Genomic DNA, 19814 nt, shown 5'->3' with positions numbered 1-19814 from the left:
TTACATAAAATCTGATCCCGGAGCTGAATTGTGTTTCTTTTTAACCTATCTTTCTTCGCCATAATATTTTACGAATCTCTTTGTTTGGACAGAACATCTCCAGACTGTTTATTTTGACGAAGCAACTTAGCAACACAACAGTCCTAACTACGCCCTTTGTCTGACGTCTAAGGGCATGTGATATTTCCATTCGGCGGTCCGTGGAGACATCACCGGTGCTGTGATCCTCTCTGACAGATAGACTCACGCTGGGAAGAAAATAAAAGATGATCCAAGAGATGAACAGAAGTGAAGGAAGAAAACGTTTTCCGGTTAGATGGTCAGGCACTGCAAGCCTGCAGTGGCTGTGTCTGACCAGCAGGGGGTGTCACACACATGGATCGATAGATAGATAGATAGATCGATAGATAGATCGATCGATAGATAGATAGATAGATAGATAGATAGATAGATAGATAGATAGATAGATAGATAGATATGACAACACAGAGAAGTAACGCGCGCAGACAGGCAAGCCAAGCTGAGATGCTGTAATTATGCTTCCCTGCCCAGGAATCAACCACAGGTTTCAGTGTCTGACTGCAGTCTGAGGTGGTGCTGGTGATGACAAAGTGCAGGGCGCTTATTTAAAGTTGCCCAACACCTTGACATGGGTTGTTTTGAGTTTCTACAAGACCTACCTGTGAAACTCAGAAGCCACTTTCTGCCAGAGAAAAACATACACACACACAAAATCCCAAAAGCAAATTAAAGTGTTTAGACAGGGTCAGTTCATAATCTCGACTTATAATCTTTGCCTTAGTGACTCATGTTGTTGACCCAGTAAGTCTTGATTTAGTAGGTTATGTTTTGATTTAGTCAGGTGCATTTCCATTTTATATTTCTAATTTAAGTCTTGCTTTTGACTTGATATCTCACATTTTGATTTAGTAAAGTATGTTTTCACTCGGTAGCTCATTCATAATCTTCACACAGCATAATCTCATAATTTAGAGGTGTGTGTCTTAGTTTTTATTTATCATCTCATGATTTCAACTCTGTAAGTCAGAGTTTTTATTTAGCAATTAAACATTTTAACTTACTATCTCATCATGGACTGACTATCTCATGGTTTTTATTAGTGAGTTTGAATTTTTCACCTGAAGTCTCACAATTTCGACTTGACATGTGACATGAATTTTCACCTCACGTCATGTGCCACTTTGAATCTATTTTCTTCCCTTACTCGGCAGGAATGAACTTCCATAGAATGGATTTGTTCTCAGATGGTGGTTTATAGTCGGCCTTTGTCACACCTCAACAAAAGCAAAACAGACGAGGTTGTCAGACGAGAATACACACCCAGTCCCTGTGCCAGTGAAGCTTACATTTCGCTGAAACTGAAAAGACGCAAACACAAACAGCAACGCAGAGAAAACACAAACGAGGGGGGGGGGTTTCCACGTTAATCTTCATATTTTCATGAAGCAGCCAAGTTAATTTGGTCCAGAATTCATATTAGGGACTTTTTAGTTTAACATCTCATTTTGTTTCCTATTTCAAAAACCACAATTTGCCATGAGTAAGAAACCCGGAAATAGTGAGATGTGAGAGGGGGGTGGACCTCGCGCGCGCGCGCGTGTGTGTGTGTGTGTGGAGACAGACACAGAGAGAGAGAGACAGAGACAGAGAGAGAGAGAGAGAGAGAGAGAGGGAGAGAGAGAGAGAGGGAGAGAGAGTCGGACTCCACTCTGTACCCTCGGGAGGAAACATCCAATCCGCCGGCTGCAGTCTGACTTGATCCTCTTCTCTTGGGAACGTCGATCAATAAGGATACTTTATCCCCGACGAAACTTTGCGTACGCCTCTTCGCAGCATCCTCTCCTACCGGGCGCACGGATAAAACTGCCCTATAAAATGGTAAAGCAGATGACGACCCCCTGCGCTCATTCATGAGCGGTGACAAGTCGTCTTTTGGCGTGGATGTGCGACAGGGGACGTTCAGATCAGGCACACGGTGTCCCCTCTTCAGCTGAGAAGAAAAGTGAGCAGGACGAGCCGCGGGAGGAATACAAATCGTGAATGAAGAAAGAAGGAGAAAAGGTTCGACTTGGATAATGAGCCGAGCTGCCGGCGTGGAGCGTTAAAAAAAAAACAAAAAAAGGTTTAGTTTCTTCTTGACAGGCTGAGGAAGACTGAAGAGAAATTCAGTGTAGCGTTTCTGCATCTGCAACAACAGAAGGATGACAGTCAAACTGGACTTTGAGGAGTGTTTGAAAGACTCTCCGCGCTTCAGGTAAGAGTTTCACCAAAATCTGTTTTGAAAAGGTGCACAAACTCCTTTATATTGATGGGAAAAGCAATACACTCTTTAAGTTCTTTAAGATTCTTCTGTGAAGCTCTATACTGCAATGTCCTCGTGTTAAGGTAACCTTAAACTGCAAAAATTACCTTTAATGCATTTAATGTTTCTTTATTGGTCAGTTTGAACTGCTGATGCCAACAGTAAGCGGCCCTTTCTAGGTCTGAGGTCAAGCCATGTCATGTCACTGCAAGTGTCAGGGTGAATAAAAGGAATGGGACACTACATGCAGGCCTGCAGGGCTGAAAGCACTGATCTGAGGTCTGATGTTGGTGCTTGTCAACATGTCATGGAGGCACAGAAAGCTTACATTTAGCCCAGGAAATTCAGTGTTGTCATTCAACACGTTGCATTAGAAACAAGGGCTTTTGCATGTGTATTGCACACATGGCAACCTTCCTGACCCATGCAAAGAGCCACTCACTGTCTCCTTTTTAAGCCTCTGAAGGTCCTAACTGCGCCAACACTGTAGCTCTTCTGCATGTCATGCCGAGCCTACAGTCAATTGTCTTTCATCACAGCGTCAGCATCTGGTGTAATCAAAAGGGAAGTGTCAGTAAATTGGTTTTGCAAGTGGCTCAAGACAGTTTGGCAGAACTTGGGTGTGTCCTGGCCTGACAGTTGTTGGCATCCTGTCTGCAGTCACAGTGTCTCTCCACTCCACCAGCTGATCTGGCATATTTCAATCCTTCAATCCCCCCCCCCCCCCGCCCTATTGGAGTTATGAGGCCTGCACAGTGGTGGAAAGTCTGAGTTGTGGCAGCTGCATGCAGCGGTTAGATCTCGTGTCAGAGCTGAGGAAGCACTGAGGGAAAGGGAAGGAAAGGAGGGAGGGATGGAGGGAGGAAGGCTCACGCACAACAACAGTCAATCAAACAGATAAGCAGAGAACACGAAGGAGGACAAAAAGAGATCAAAACTACCGACAGCTCGGGACAGACACTCAAATGTGCTGCTTCCTGTTGCTTGGTAACAGCGAGGTGGGAGGGCCAACAGGAAGTGAGACGAGATGTGCTGAGGTGATCAACAGGAGAGACAGGAAGTCTGTTTTCTGTGGGGTGAACCACGGCGGAAACTCAGCTTTAGCTCAGACTCTATTTGCTTTCTTCCTCTCGTTCGTCCAAAAAAAAAAAAAATGTGACACTAATTCAGAGGTAAATGAAAGGCATGTTGCCTCTTCAATGAAGGAATGTTTTCATCTTTATCCCCAATGCCCTCCTGTTGGCATTTTCATTTCATTTTCCTCTCCTTTCTTCCCTTCTCCCCTTTAGCTGACTTGTCATTTGGTTAAAAGAGAAGTTGACCTCAGACTGTGATTCAAACGTCCCCACACTAATAGACACAGAAAGACAAATAGTTACTGTCTGTCCAGGCCCTCCTCTCCTCTCCTCTCTTCTCTCTCTCTCTATCTGCTCAACCTCTTTTTTTTCCTTCCACTGTCTCTCTTTCTGTCTCTCTGTACTGTTGGTGGAAGGCAGCGGAAACCACATGGCTGAGCTGCTGGTAAGAGAAGAGACGACATACTGACTGTTACACCAGTAACTGTCAAATTAGCCGCCTGCAGGACCTCTGTGGCGCTTTTGCAGATAACGAGTGAGAGATGGTTGAGAAGGCTATTCAAACACAAAACTTAAGGGTTTAAATACATCACTGAGCACTGAATGCTACTGGTGGGAATCACCAGAGCCCCCATGACACAGTATGATCAAGAAACTTTGGATTTTAACCATCTATTTGGGATTTAGTGCATTTTTTTCAGTATATCCCAAAAGCAAACACTGCCAACATCTGTTTTAATCTTGTAAAAGCAAAAAGTTTGATTAGTATTTGCAATACAATGTTGTAACCCAAAATATTGCTGTACTAAACTTTCTTCATGTATTTCTTCTACCTCCACTGAATATTTGCAGTCCACAGGCCTGTGAATCCGTCCAAACACGGGGACGTCTTTTAAAATGTTGTTCAAGAAGTAGGAGTTGAACGAAATGAGTACTGAAAGATGTGGGAATTTTTTGAATTTTTTTGATCTAACGTACCGTGAATTCTTTAGCTTCACTGAGCCATTAAGACCACTAAATAAACAGCATCGTATGTGTCAGGCTCACATGTTTTCTCATTTTGAAAAAGAAATTATGTATGAAAGGATAAAATTCAAAAACTAAATTTGAGTTACAAGGATTATTTTGACCCGTGAAAATTAACAAAATGATTACAAATTATATTTAAAATGTGTACATTTCAATTTAAATACTTTTCATGCACTTATTATCTCAGTTACACTTTTTATTTATCATATTTTGATAATATTTCCATTGTACTGATCGATTTGTGTTGTTACTTGTTATGTCTTTACTGGAAAAGTTTATAAGCTCTTAATGCAAATAATAAAACAAGAATACTGTAAGGATATCATTATGATATATAGTAACCTACAAAATAAAACCTGCAGCACAGAATCACACAGCTGGCAAGAAAATGGGGAATACTGAAGTTGACAGAAACGTGTTGAACGAGACAACGTTAATGTATAAAACGTCAGAAAGTAGTTTTTGAAAAAAATGTTCCAAATTATTCAAATGTAGAGTGATGTAAAAATTAAAACCTGAGGAGTCTGAAAACTGTCAGCATCTCCTCATAAATGGCTTCAATAAGCAGTCGATCATTAACATCGCCGTGCCTTTCGCTTAACTTCAAATTCTGTCAAATTGACAAAATGTTTAGCGCCGATTTCTCCCCAGAAAACAAGGAGTCGTGTGTTAACCCCGACGTTAAAACTGTCTGTATTTGTATGCGTTTCAGAGCTGAAATCGAAGATGTCCAAAACGATGTGAGCGAACTCGAGACACGATTGGAGAAGGTGAGACACACACACACACACACACACCTACACTTTTAAACAATTGAGTCACTGCTCTACTTTCAGAAGGGTTCACAGGCATCAATTGTCGTGAAGTGAGATGTGGGCAGGTTTTTGAGGTATATTTTCACCTGACAGTAAGCAGGAAGTAGCCACAAGTGCTGCTTCCCCATCATATTGTCCTACAGCAGGAGAGAACAACTGCTTGTTCTGCTTTGATGCGATAACGTGTATTCCCTGTTGTGTGTTTGCGCTCACACGCACGTTACAGTTTCAGATCTGTTCATCTGAGAGAGGTCACATGATGCGTTTCTCTTCCTTGATGGTATTGAATGAATGTGAATCATTAACCTGAAGACTCTTCACATCTCGTACAGCTTATCCAGAGGAAGCACTTGGCTCCTTTAACACTCCCTGAGAATCTTAATGTGATTTATATGTGACAGCAGGGAGATGCAGGAGTTTAGAAAAAACAGGAATAACTGGGTTCAAACGTCTTTGCCCCTGAGCAAAAAAACTTACCAGCTCCAGTGCTGCTGCTGCTCTGTAGCTGAACTCAGACCGTCTGAAAGAGAAAGATAAATTTCCCTGATTGCACAAGACGTTTTTATCTGCTTTGACACCACACTACATGGTAACATGCTGTAACATACCTGACCAAAAATGGAATTTTGGATAAAAGTTTAGATTGTTATCAAAGAAACAGTCAGATTCGTTGCTGTCAAAGTTGCAGCCGGGTGGGTCTGGTCAACCTGCCTCAATACATCATGTTTTGTTTAGGAACTGATCATGATTTTTGTATAATCTTCAAAGTAACCAGTAGCTATAGCAGTCAGATAAAATGCAGTGGAGTATCAAGTACAACCTATCCTTTTTAAAAATAACGTATGAGTGAGTGAGTGAATTTATCTGAGGAAGAGGATGAAACAACAATGTAGCCCACTGGTTTATTTCCAATGTGGTTTTCATCAAAAAAAAAAAAAAAAAAAAAACGACAGGCAACCTTGCGAGAGCATTAGCATACCATACTCCCCATGATGCCTTCACTGTCCCATCTGTTGGGTATATCTGCTGCCTGCTTGGCAGAGATGAAGTGACAGTGCTTCATTATTATCTGCCTGCTTTGGCTTATCAGCTGCATCAGTATGAGTGTCACTGTTTAAACTGCCGTGTAATAAAGTCTCATTCACATCCTCACAGACAGCTAACTCAGTGTACTAATAAAAAGACTGATGTTTGAGTTGGCTAACGTTAGCCACAATAAACTACTGGCCTTACCAGAGCAGGTGGTAGCTGAAGCAGCAAAATCCTGGTGTGTGCTCAATCAATCAGGGGTTTTTATTTACTTCTTATGAGTTCTACTACTATTTGTAATATAAAGAAATTGTAAATTCTTTTCTTTAACAGTAGATCAGGTTGCTTTCGATCCCTCACTGGGAATTATCACCAACTCTTCAGTTCCCCTTTCAGCTCCATCAAGCTTGGTGTGTTTCAGTACTGTCACCCCTTTGGTTCATTCTTACTACCTTCTTTAGGTTCATTTCCAGGCAGTCTGCTCAAAAAAAAAAAAAAAAAAAAAGCACTACAACCAGCTAGTTAGCCTTGTTTGTAACTAGCTATGAGCACAGCTGAGGAGTTGGTGGAGACCAAAAACTGAGGCCAGTGAATATTAGACGGACATTTGTCAGAGGTGTTAAAAACAAAAAAAGAGCCCTAGAGCTCCTAATTTGTTTCTATATAATGAAATATTCAGCATATATGAAATCCAGCCCATAAAATCCAGTAATGTTCTGGCTCTAATGCAGTTTAATGAACTCCAGACAGTATTCAGCAGAAGCTGTAGGTTATATTTAGCATGTGCAGTGATTATGCTCATTCAGAGCAACCTTTAACTCCGGCTTTTTCTTTCTGTTAATGTGAATAAGTACTCATTATGTTTAATTATTCATACTGATTATGGCTGACTGTTAAGTCACCCCAAGTGTCTTCTGAGGGTTCAGGAAGAATTTTACCGTGGTGTTGCATGTTTGTCTCATCCAGCTTGTGAAACAATGCCACGCCATGGTGGAGGCAGGCAGGGTCTACTGCCAGAGCAGCAAGAACTTCGTCAGCGGCCTCCGGGAGCTGGGACACCACTGCTCTGGGGACAAGATGATGGAGGTGAAAGATATGGTTATTACAGATTGAAAGATACACTATATAGACCAAAAGTATTGGGACACACCTCTTTATTATTGAATTCAGATGTGGTATGGGGCTGTTTTTAATGCATCAGCATACCAAGACATTTTGGACAATGCTATGCTTCCAACTTTGTGGCAACAGTTTGGAAAAGGCCCTTTTCTATTCCAGCACGACTGTGCCCCAGTGCACAAGGCAAAGCTCCATAAAGACATGGTTGGATGAGTTTGTTGTGGAAGAACTTGACCGGCCCACACAGAGCCCTGACTTCAACCCCATCCAACACCTTTGGGATGAACTGGAACGGAAATTGTGGGCCAGGCCTTTTGGTCCAGCATCAGTGCCTGACCTCACAAATGCTCTACTGCATGAATGGGCAAATATTCCCACAGAGTGGAAGCTGTCATAGCTGCAAAGCTGTCTGTGTATTTAGAATACGAAGTCATTAAAGTGTCCCAATACTTTTAACCACATACTGTATTGCATTACTATTGGGGTGCGATGAAATGCAGAGTGTAATCTAAGATGTCTGTCCTGCAGGAGTGTTTAGACACATTTTCCAAAAAGCTGTCAATCATCTTGGAGGCACAGGGGGTGAGTCCGTGCATCTGTCCGTCAGTCTCGACCTTTCAGATTTTGCAGCACAAATCTCCATTCCAGTCATGACTCTTATCTGCTGCAGTACGTGCAGTGTGGTCAGACAAGGCTGCATCACACCGTTCAGCAAATAACACTTGACATTCATCAGCGGTCTGCGCTCACTTCAATACACTTGTCTCGTTTTTTCTTTTAGGAAATGATTGAGACCACACAGAAGTCAGTCAAGATGAAGCTGCAGAACTTTGTCAAAGAGTGAGTGAGCCATTTTGTTTCATTTGATCTTCTTGTTTGTGGTACCTTTCTCTCACCAACTTGAGTATAATTCATACAGCCAGCCGCCTTCTTTAGACCGCGTCACTGCCCTGAAAGTCCGCTAAACATTAGCAGAAAGCAAAAGCATATATGAAAGCAGAAAAAGATACTAAAGGCTTATGCTCCTTCATTTTCCTTCTCTTCGTACGCTGTCTTGCAGTCTGCTCTTGTTAACGGGAATGATATGGTGGATTAGATGAGAGAGGGTTAGTTTCATAGTATGTGACAACAGAAGTTAGCTGGAGTTTAACTGAATGTGGTTTAACCCTTTGAGTTTGTGGGTCTGTTATCAAATGGCAAACAGGAATCCATGTAGCTTATACGGTTCTTTTACATATGTTTTACTGAATAAAACTGTTTTTTGGCAATGGCAAAAAAATTATCATATGTATGGTGCCCGGTGCTTCTGTTCGAGGGCACTGAGCCCTTAAAAATAAATCATATAAATGTGCAGCTAAAAGTTATTTCTTTTTATAAGTTTACTCTTATGCATTATGTGGACTCATTTTACTTTTTGGTCGCTTTCATTCAATTTGGCAAATGAAGTTTAAAAACTCACAGAAGCCAGGATGTTCATACCAAATTTTCCACCCTCCTTCTTTCTCCTGTCTTTCAGGGATGTGCGTCGGTTCAAGGATGTGCGCAAGGAGTTCGAGCGCAGCAGCGAATGTCTGGAGGGGGCACAGGCGAGGAACGCTCAGGCCCCACGGGGGAAACAGCACGAGGTGGAGGAGGCGAGCTGCGCTCTGCTTAACGCACGTAAGACCTTTCGGTCGGGGGCCCTGGATTATGTCTTGGAGGTGAGATGTTGGATGAACAGAAATCATGATGTCATATGTGTGTATTTTATAGCTTTCATGTCCTTGACTGTTGGTTGTTGCTACCTACTGTCGGCAATGTGTTGCCTGTGTGTTAAATCAAATCAAATCAAAAAGTAGTAAAAATAAAAGTTGGAGAATTAATTCATTAACCTGCGTAACCAGTGTATTCAGGTACCAGAAACAGCCTGGATAAAATATACAGCAGCATGTCTGATTATAGTTATTATAACGGGTTTGCCTTGGGGCTCGTCTCCAGACCTGTGGTTGTGGTTCTCTTAGGTTTAAACCGGGCAGCGAGTTTTGTTGGTTATGGAAACATGAACTGTTTCTAACCGCTGCTTCCTTTTTGTTTCAGATTAATGTCATTGAGGCCAAGAAGAAAACAGACATTTTGATGGCAGTGAGTCCACGTTGACCTATTTTAACTTTTTTTTTTATCCTTAAAACTATATACTGTGCTGCAAGTGTGCAATGGGAAGTAACAGCTGGAAATGTTTTTTCTGTATTTGCTCAGGATACCTTCTAGTTCTATGATATAAAAGTAAATACAGGAGTTCTTGTAAGTGGTTTCTCATGTTGTCGTGTCAGATGTTGTCGCTGATGGAGGCTCAAGCCCAGTTCTTCCAACATGGCCACCAGTCACTGTCAGAACTGGACAAGTATCGACAAAAACTGAACGAAGAGGTAATTAATCGCTTGTTAGTCTTGACCTTTGAAGCAGCAGCGGACAAAAAAAAGTCCCTTTAGAAGCTGATCTGGAGACAGTTCTCCTGAAACCCTGTGGAGGTTTTGACCACTGCTGAGCAAGTATTTAAGAGCAGGTCTCTGTATTGTTTGTATGTGCTGCTCAACACTATCAAAAGATGCAGAAAGAAGTTTACAACACTCAGTTGTTGTTTTTTTTGTTTGTTTTTCTTGTTTCTCTAAACTTTGATAAACGCCAGAGAGTTTGCCCCCTCTAGCCTCAAACGATTATTCAGACGAAATGTGAGAGTTTGTAACAGGGACAAACAAAAATCCTGGTGGTTCTAAGTAATGGATTTTTACATTTAGAGGTGATAATAAGTCCTAAACGTAGCAATGAGGGTGACCATGTGAAAGTTAACGAGAAGATGCAGGTTTCAAACATTCATTTAGGAGACAGTTTATGGGTACAAAATGTTATTTTCAGCTTAGGTATTCATAAAACATGTTGAACGTTAACAAAAACATGTCTGTGTATGATAGACTAAATGATATCTTTAATGATAAGACCAAAAATGTTTGGGTTAATTGCATTAGACGAGTTCTTGGCATCACAAGATGACAACACACTTTCAAAAAGTGAGCAACAACAGGAAATATTTCCCATGACTATTTGTGTTTGTTTGTTTGCTATTTCCTGCTCTGTGTCTACACAAACTGGGCAAACACTTTGCAAGGTCAAACCTGAACATCAGCAGAATTACTGTTTAGTTTGAAATGTAAAGAATTTAAAACAAGAAATTAATTAGTCAGCATTTACAGGCCAGATCTAAGAATCAAACCACAACACAGCTCTTCCTGTTTCATCAGGAAATTATAGCAATGAGAGTAAGCAGATGAGAGTGGGGACACTAAGGAATAACACGCTAAACTGACTTCACGAGAGAAACCACTGGTGTTGTTCCCCAGTTTGGCTCAGGATGTAGGAAGAGGCTCAACTCTTTATAATTCCTGTTTCCTGAAGAGCAAAGTCTGCAGGAGTGATAACCTATGCTGAACTTCCATTTCTGTCTCGCTCACAGAAGCAAAACATGTCAGAGAGGAGAGGAAAGGAGAAAGGCAAAATATTGTCCTTCAGTACGGGGAATAGACAAAAACTAAATAGGGACGGATAAAAAAGTGAGAAACATAAGTACATAAACCAGACTCCATGCATTTTTGTACAGGTTTTTTATAGTTCCAACATAGTATCCAACTGTTCTAGTATTGTAAGGGATTTCCACTAATTTAGCGTAGAATAGCTCAAATATGAGCTCTGTGTTTATAGTTAGTTTGCTGATGCATCACTGGAGAAAACACTTTGTCACTTCCTGTTCTCTTAGCTGACTTGAGTAAAACACTGCAAGTCAGTCAATGTACCTGAAAGCTAAATAGATTATACATACGAGCTCTTTAAAGTGTTAATGATGGCTATGTGAAGAAACCTTCATTACAAAAAGGGTATTTGTGTCTGGAGAATGACAGCTGTGTATATTTCTGGGTTACCAGCACACTCAGTTTGTTCTGAACTCTGCCCGGGACAAGCGGGACATGGAGCAAAGACACGCTGCAATCAAGAAAAAGGTAATACATTCACAAAAATGAACACACTCTTTTTCAATTTAAAACAAAACAACTTCAGGAATTCTCTTCTATGACACTAAGGGACTTGCTTTTCTTTCATATTTCTAGGACATGTCCTACGATGACTCCATCATGGATTTTAATGCCGATGCAGCCAATGGGATCGCCATGGAGGGATACCTCTACAAGAGAGCCAGCAACGCCTTCAAGACCTGGAGCAGGTACCAGTTTACCCACGAAATATCTCACAGCCAACAGCTGAGTTGTCTTTCACGCTTTTTTAAAAATATTCTGTAGGTTTAATCCTCCAATTCCATGAACTTTTCATATTCTTTCTCCACTCCAGGCGCTGGTTTTCGATTCAAAAAAATCAGCTAGTGTATCAGAAGAAATTCAAGGTATATTTGAAATAAGATGTCACTATGTTTTTTTTCAATCTCTATGAAAAAACAAATGTGCATAACAACAAGCACAGTTTTGACCTGCATGTCTTTCCTGTCTGTGTTGCTCTCAGGACCAGCCTACAGTGGTGGTGGAGGACTTGCGCCTTTGCACAGTCAAGCCCAGCACTGAAAATGAGAGACGATTCTGCTTTGAAGTGGTCTCCCCGTCAAAGTGAGTGTGTGTGCAGTGTGCATATGTATGTGTGTGGGGGTGAACATGTTTGCATGCATTCTTGCATATGTGTATTTAAGTGATGGCGGTTTTCCTCAGCCTTAAGTGTGTAGATTAGAGCGTTCTGCGTGGTTGTGAGAATCTTTCCATGCTAATTTCTCATGTACTGAGAAATAAGATGATCACTGTGTGTGTGTGTGTGTGTGTGTGTGTGTGTGTGTGTGTGTAGGTGTTGTTTGTTGCAGGCAGATTCAGAAAGGCAGCAGCAGGCATGGATCAGCGCCGTCCAAAACAGCATCGCCTCAGCGTTTCAGGAGCACAGAGAGGACCCACACAGCCCAGTGAGAAAACACACACACACACACACACACACACACACACACACACCATCTTCTGTAGTTGTATTTTTTCAGTGGGAGTTAAATCCAAGGAGGTAGAGAGGAGGCTGTGTGCCTTTGTCCATCTCCTCATTCCTGTGTGTGGTTATCAGAGACAGCGCTGCAGCTCGATGTCAGTGAGCAGTCCAGGAGGAGGGGGAGGAGGAGTAGCGGATCAGGAGAGCAAAGGCTGCAAGGCGCTGGAGGAGGTTCAGGCGATCCAGGGGAACAAGCAGTGTTGTGACTGCGGGGAGCCTGGGCCTGATTGGGCCTCCATAAACCTGGGCATCACGCTTTGTATCGTGTGCTCAGGAATACACAGGTACACACACACACCCTTCCTCTCTCTCTCTCACATACACACACTTGGCTTTAACTTTAATGGTTTCCTTCTCTAACAGGAGCCTGGGAGTCCATTTCTCCAAAGTACGCTCCCTCACGCTCGACTCCTGGGAGCCAGAGCTCATTAAGGTAATTTAACCTTGTAACTGCATCAGCTACACAACCTCATTATCGCCATTTTCTGTGCTCACAAAATAATCCACTGAGTATAATCATTATGTAATGCATTATGTAAGCATTTACTTTAAATAAACTTCTAAATAGAGCAGTTAGCACTCAAATATGTTCACATTTCTCTGCCTCCCATAGTTGATGTGTGAATTAGGAAACACGGTAATCAACAGGATCTACGAGGCCCGGATTGACGAGATCACCATCAAGAAGCCCCATCCCAGCAGCCCCAGGTGCAAACAACCCACCCTAAGCAAATTACACACGTTAAAGGGATATTCTGCTGGTTTTTACAAATGCAGTTCAGTTTACTCGTCACAGAAATTGCTGCTCAGAGGAGAGTCAAACACATCAGGGTTATCTTATCTTAGCATTATCTCGAGCTGCAGTGGCCAAATACGACTTCTATACTAGATCACACATCTTGGTTCAATGAAGTATTGGCAGTAGGCCGTGTGTCAGTGTTTGGCGTTTATGAAAGCTGTGCACACTGTGATTACATGGCATAAACATTTTTAAAAAATCAGTATGAGTGTTAGATATTTGAGATGATGGCCACACAGTATTTGAAACCCACGCTGTTTCAGTTGATACTTGCCTAAAAGTGCACGTGCACAAGGGGAAAGGAATCAGGTTACACTTAGTTTTACGATTTGAGTGACACTGTTGGAAAGTCTCGCTGAAGGAAATCCAAATCTGCTAAAAATTCTGCTGACCAGAAATCAGTCCTGACCTAATGAATCAAATGGAATCACATTACATTCATATTTAAAGAGTTTCATTTAAATAACCAATGCATGTATTATTCAGCTGATTTTTTGCATTTTGCTTGTTGGCCTGTTTGCAATTTCCTTGTGTTTGGCCCACAAAAGCGCACAGGGGGACCACAAAGCTGTGGTCTGTCAGTTGAATGAACTTATTTCCAAAAGATAAACATTTTCCAGCCTCATTTATCAAGCTGTTGATTCAACATGACTGTAGCTGCGAAAACATTCAGCGGAAACACACTCTTCATCTCCTCCTGCTGTTGCACTGATGGCACTGCATACGGGTTTAACTCTGCCTGTGGATGGTGTATTCGGTGTATGCATTGGTCGGAGACTAACTTTCCATATCTGTGGGCGGATTGGCTAAAGTTCTCCACAACTCTAAAATGACATGTGTTCAGCAGATCTGTGTTTCAGTGACTGAGTTTTAAAAAATGATGCATCTGGTTTACACATGATTATATCTGCGGCCTACGGCTCTGGTGAGATTTTTATTCAACTTCCTTTTTTGTTCTCCCTGTGGTGTCATAGCAGACAGGAAGTGCCACAGGTACATGATACAGATGGTTAACGTCGTGATTATAGACTCCGGAAACCCCGGAAACTTGCCATGAGGCTGCACGTTTTCTGCAGCATGAGCTTTTAGTCTTGTCTTGTCTGGACTTTCATGAGTTGATTATTTTTTTTTTTTTAAGTTTTATATCCTTTTGCAATAGCACTTTTTTTGTAGAAAGGAAATCCACTAATAGACGTCTTTTTAACTGAATTTAAGACTTGATTAAAGACAAAAAGTGCCTCAGGGATGTGTGTTACGCGTTCTTGTCTCACAGCTGCACAAGTAAGTTGGAGACAATCTGAGAACAAGTAAATCCAGAAACACACTGACAGAAGCAGCCCTGCATGTTGGCTTCCTTTGTTTTAAACTTTGGCTCAGATTGCTGAAGAAATATGAACGACATTTACACCCCCTATCTCTCTTATTCTTTTGGATGATGTCGATCTATCACCTCCCTGCCTCAGAGGAGACAAGGAGTCATGGATCCGGTCAAAATATGTTGAAAAGAAGTTTATCCAGAAGCTGCCCGAGACCGGCAGGAACCCCCCGCTGAGTCGATCCAGCGCCAGGAGGAACCGATCGACCACGCAGGACCGGACCGTACAGCGACCACCACTCAAACCCAAACCAAACCGAGCTACTCTGCCTCGGGTCACAGGTAAACCGTGAGCGAGTGCAATCAAGACTGACAGTTGGAAACCAGTGGGTTTTTAAAGTTACAATTTGTAAGATATGGTCAGAATTTTCTGTAAAACATTTATAAAATGAATTGACAGCATAAGCAGAATGTGAAGAAACAAGAGTGCTGATGTTATGCCTCCTTTTTAGAGCGAACTTTGAATTCTGACCATATTTTACAAGTTGCCCTTTTAAAGGTCAAATAACCCCACTCGTTGCTTGGTTTTTTGTCTAGTTTATCACTCACTTACTGCTGCTGATATCAACAAACCGGAAACACACACACAGACACACACAATCACCAATCTTGGTGATCCAGCAAAAGTTAATAATCCTCTGGGCCTCATCTGCTGTATTTTGTGTGCATTTGCAGACAACAGGATAAACCAGTAATCTTTGCTCTCTCTCTCTCTCTCTCTTCCCCAGGGCTGAGTCCCAGTGACCTTGTCCAAAAGAACAATACAGGCTTTCACAAAGGTGAGCTAAAACACACTCATGCACATACAAACACAGTTGCACCCATTCAACCTGACAACAAAAACAACCTTGCGCGATGTGTTCAGTGTGGTCTGCTGAAATAGAACATTGTGAAAAGTGCGTTGTAACACATTAAATCAATTGTACTGAGCCTCTGCAGGAGGGAAAAAGAACGGCAATGTATGTCAAAATTTAAAAAAAAGAATTTAACCCTCTGCTCCCCTCAGACATGGACGAGGAAGAGGAGGATCTGAGCGGACTTCACCCTGGGGCGCTGCTGTACCGCTCGGCAGCCATGCAGAACTTCCCCGTCATGGCCGACGCTTTGGCCCACGGAGCCGACGTCAACTGGGTCAATGTGGCAGAGGAGTCCAGCACGCCACTGATACAAGCTGTCTCAGCAGTGAGGACGGCATTAAATTCTCCATTGTTATTAAATTTAACGTTCAGGTTCCCAGAGGATGAACCATAATGACTTAGATCACCTATCCTGTAGCGCCAACATCGGGCCAAGAGGCCCAGAGAACACAGGGGCCACTAGCAGGGTTTTATACATTCGTGCTAGCTCATCTGGGCAAGGTGATAGCAGAGGGAGGGTCAGAGAAGATCACTTAGGTTGTGTGTCTATGTAAATATGTACACGGAAGCTCATGTCTTCCTGTTTCCTCACCAGAACGCCCTGGCAGCCTGCGAGTTCCTTCTGCAGAACGGTGCCACCGTCAACCAGGCGGACATCAACGGGAGGGGACCACTTCACCACGCCACCATCCTGGGTCACACCGGGTAAAACTCTAAGCAACAGTGCCTCTGACAAATGTGTGTCATTCCAGAAACATGAACCAGACTAACAACGACGACCAACCTGATATGTCACGGCAAAAAAAAAAGATACACAAGCAAACATTGTGAACAAAATTACAGCCACAAAATGAGACACTGAAACAAGTTGGTTTCTCAGGCAGAAATCCAAGTGTAGAGAAAATAAACAGATTACTTTATATATATACACACACACACACACACACACACACTCAAAGAAAATCTACTGAAGCTGTTGGGCATGGTGCCCAAAACCATTAACGAAGCCAAATAGATTCTGTTTGCCTGACATCCCTGTGGTGTGTATAGTGGGAAATGTCAACACAAAGGAGAAAAAGAACTGAAACAAAATACAAAAGAGTCTCTCAAAGAGCTGCAAGCAAGCTAGAATCACAAAGTTAAGATATTTTTCAGCTCAACTTTTTCCATCTTTGTGCAGTGGTCATGATTTATAGATGTTCATGTCAAATGTTTCAAAGCAGTGCAAAGTTGTGGCTTTACAACAAGATGTCTACTAAGTATTCTTTCCAAGTGAATACTGGAAGATACAAAATGCAGATAATATTATTTCACTGAGTCCTGCCTTTACTTGTACTGCTTGTCAGAAGTCAAGGCAAGATCAGGCTCTTATCTCATCTGGCCAGGGTCAGACAGCAGACTTCTGCTGTGGATTCACAAGTTTGATGCATAATTTAAGACTAAGTTTTATTTTTACAGTTCATTCGAGTACAAGGTTTCATTTCAGGCAAATTCATGCAAGATCTCCATATGCCTTTACTCAGTTCTTGAAATGTTCTTGTTCAAAACTACCAAAACTACCATTAACAAACTAAACCCCCCCCTTTGTGGCAATCCTCTCTGCATTTTCATGCACGATGAAAACAATATCATAACGTCATTGTGTGGAGCTTACTATTTAATCCTGTACAAGCATGATGTTGGAGTGGAGGTAATCAGCCGACGCAAAAAAGAAAGGCAAAGCTGGAAAAGCTTTGCACACACAGTCACACTCTTATGTGTCTCTTTGCTGTCCCAGGCTGGTTTGTCTCTTCTTGAAGCGAGGAGCAGACTACAACGCCAAAGACAGGAACCAGAAAGACCCCATAACTATAGCTGTGGACAACGCCAACGCTGACATCGTCACTCTGTGAGTACTAGGGACCAGAGAGACCTCTCGTGTGACCATGAAAACCAGTTTAACAACAGCAGCTTTTCTAACTGATCTTCTCCATCTCAGGCTGCGGATCGCCAAGATGAACAAAGAGATGCGGGAGATGGACGGAGCGTTTGGCCAATCAGGTCACTCAAGCGGGCAGGGATCTGGGGGTGGGCTGGGCGGGACTGGAGGTGGGCTGGCCCACACCAGAAAGAGCCTCCAGGCTATAAAGAACCATATAAGTGTCTGGGCTCTGGGGGGGCAGAACGATTAGTGAGGATAAAAATCAGCCCTGAGACAGAGACAGTGAGACTGGAATGAGCTTGTATTTGGATGTGAGCTAAAATGAAAATGACACGCTTTATTGTTGAGATCGTCATGTGGTGTTTATCTGCACCGTCTTTAGAGAAATTATCCCGGCCTCCCACACACATCACTCAAGGAAAGATGTGTCATCATATCTAAGCTTAAAAAAAAAAGGAAATAAAGAAGGAAGAAGCACCTTCATTGAGAAAAGATAAAATCCAGTTCTTGTAAAGCAGCAGAGAGCCAGAACGCAGCATCCAGCAGTGTGAAGGCAGAGTCTCAAGGTCATAAATGAAAACAGACTCACTGATCAGCGACGATGGAGAAAGGTCTTGTGAGAGACGTTGTTGTTGGAGCCCATCTTGCTCTGTGAATCATATATGCACATCACGCTGCACTTTGAACCCCACAAAAACTCATTAAAACCTACATGGATGTTTCCAATATTCCACTGTGGTATAGCTGAAGCTTTAGAAAACCTATATAATAGACCTACATCAGGCCTATTTTTTCTCTGATATTGTGTATCTGGAATATTTTTATATATATTTTAGACTTTACTGTGCATCTCCCTGTGTGTTGGGCTGTCTTTTTCAGTCCACTTTTATAAGCTAAATACAATGTTGGGTTTGGTTCTCAAGAACGGTTTTCTCCCTCTATTCTGTGAATAGTGAGGCGGTTTGAACTCTGTCACACATTACATGTTCGTATTTATCAGAGCTTCATGCCGTCAGCCAGGTCCGACAGCTCCGCGCTGTAGCTCTCAGGCTTAAAGTTAGCCGTGAGTTTTGTTTGCATTTTGTCATTTTGGCTCCTTCTCAAGCTGCAAAGTCCATTCTTTCATGATTGTCCTTTCAGTCGACGTGGGGGCTTTTTGTTAAGCTTCTCGTGTGAGCTGAGTTCAGTTTACAATCAAGGCTTCACTCGTGAAGGAATGGGAACGTGATGCTTTTGTCTGCTTTGAAACAACTGCTGGTCAGTATTTGACGTGCTGTGCTTTATCATTGTGTGTCTTTGTCGTGTGCACTCATGTGCCTTTGGCTTCTGCCGGCTGAGATGTCCTGCTGGTCTCAACTGCTTGTGCAGTGTGCCACCTACTGCAGACTAAGAGGTAAAGTGCATGTGCATGCCCCCGCCTCCCATGTGTTTATTTGTTCAGTTGCATGCTTCTTGCTTTAGGGCTCTCTAAATGTGTTCAGGAAATAGTTGGGTTTAGTTACAGCTATTAGCCCTGATTGAGTCCTCTGCACAAAGATGAAGCTTTTGATGAAAGATGTTATGGTTCAAACACAGCTGTGTCACATTAAAACTGAGGATGCGAAGCCAAGAATAAAAATCCAAAAGAGATGGCATTTGAAATTGGATTCCTAAGCTTATCAGCTGTGCTCACATCTTTGTTTTTTCCAGGTGATGAAACCTACCAGGACATCTTCAGAGACTTTTCACACATGGCCTCAAACAACCCGGAGAAGCTCAAACGCCGCAGCGCAGACCCAAAAACTTAACCAGCCGTTGCTGTCCTCTTCACCCTGTCGCACAACGCCACGTTTGACACTTCATGCTTTCAACACACATATAGAAAGCATTCAAGTATCCAACTCACAGGCAGGCAGACGCTCACATTTTCCCTGGCTACCTGCCACATGTTCAGTCATAGCTCAGCTGGTGTTGACTTCAGAGGGGATGAACGCTCCAAACAGTGAATTCTTTGTGCGAACACGTCAGACCAGAACAATAGTGCCTGAGTGGGAACACTGGAACAGCTTTATGAGACCAGCATGAGGTGTCTTTATGTGTAGCAGAGGGTAACACCATGACTGCCAAGATTTCCTAATTAAATCCTGTAAATCTGTTTTTTTTTTTTTAGGCTGAATGTGTTTTTATGTTCCTCTGCCACTTCTTCTTCTTGAATTTTTACGTGAAAAAGAAGTGAAAATGTTTGTTGGAAATGGACATAATCGTTGCAAAGAGTAAAGTTTTATGTGAACTGTCTTCCACTGCATTGTAATGTATGCAATTTTTTTTTTTTTTACAATTTGGGACATTTTAGGACACTGTTCATGTCTGTTTTGTTAAACTGTGATGAGGTACTTGAGACTCACAAAACAAATAAACTTCAGTACCAAACAAA

General features: G+C 42.3%; 1 protein-coding gene and 2 long non-coding RNA genes across 5 annotated transcripts in view; 1 reads left to right on the top strand and 2 right to left on the bottom strand.

The window, feature by feature from the left end:
• The window catches only part of LOC124054419, a 25428-nt gene extending 13012 nt beyond the window's left edge, over positions 1-12416 (bottom strand). Inside the window, exon 1 of the long non-coding RNA XR_006842378.1 lies at positions 12388-12416. This is a non-coding gene — a long non-coding RNA (uncharacterized LOC124054419). The remainder of the gene's footprint in view (positions 1-12387) is intronic.
• Positions 1684-19814, top strand: acap1 (ArfGAP with coiled-coil, ankyrin repeat and PH domains 1). Of its 3 annotated transcripts, none has more exons than XR_006842376.1 (23): positions 1684-2275; positions 5141-5198; positions 7239-7358; positions 7920-7973; positions 8173-8231; positions 8908-9091; positions 9468-9512; positions 9701-9796; positions 11345-11419; positions 11528-11640; positions 11766-11817; positions 11934-12034; positions 12264-12375; positions 12525-12733; positions 12813-12882; positions 13063-13157; positions 14712-14905; positions 15352-15402; positions 15630-15805; positions 16076-16185; positions 17258-17368; positions 17459-18658; positions 19091-19814. XR_006842376.1 is itself a non-coding variant. In XM_046380390.1 (23 exons), the coding sequence occupies exons 1-23, from the start codon at positions 2223-2225 to the stop codon at positions 19186-19188; spliced, it is 2298 nt and encodes a 765-aa protein (XP_046236346.1). In that variant the 5' UTR covers positions 1686-2222; the 3' UTR covers positions 19189-19814. The 3 variants fall into 3 exon arrangements, 1 of the variants encoding a protein (XP_046236346.1); XR_006842375.1 differs by having other exon boundaries at positions 17459-18794; XM_046380390.1 differs by having other exon boundaries at positions 1686-2275; positions 17459-17520.
• On the bottom strand, positions 4610-7344 carry LOC124054418. Its single transcript, XR_006842377.1, has 2 exons — positions 7211-7344; positions 4610-5763 (listed from the first exon to the last, which is right to left on the bottom strand). It is a non-coding gene; the product is annotated as an uncharacterized LOC124054418 (long non-coding RNA).

This window comes from Scatophagus argus, chromosome 23 (assembly GCF_020382885.2).
Source record: "Scatophagus argus isolate fScaArg1 chromosome 23, fScaArg1.pri, whole genome shotgun sequence".
NCBI classification, from domain to species: Eukaryota; Metazoa; Chordata; class Actinopteri; family Scatophagidae; genus Scatophagus; species Scatophagus argus.
The sequence above is the reverse complement of the archived record's forward strand: the minus strand, read 5'-3'. Positions and strand labels throughout refer to the sequence as shown.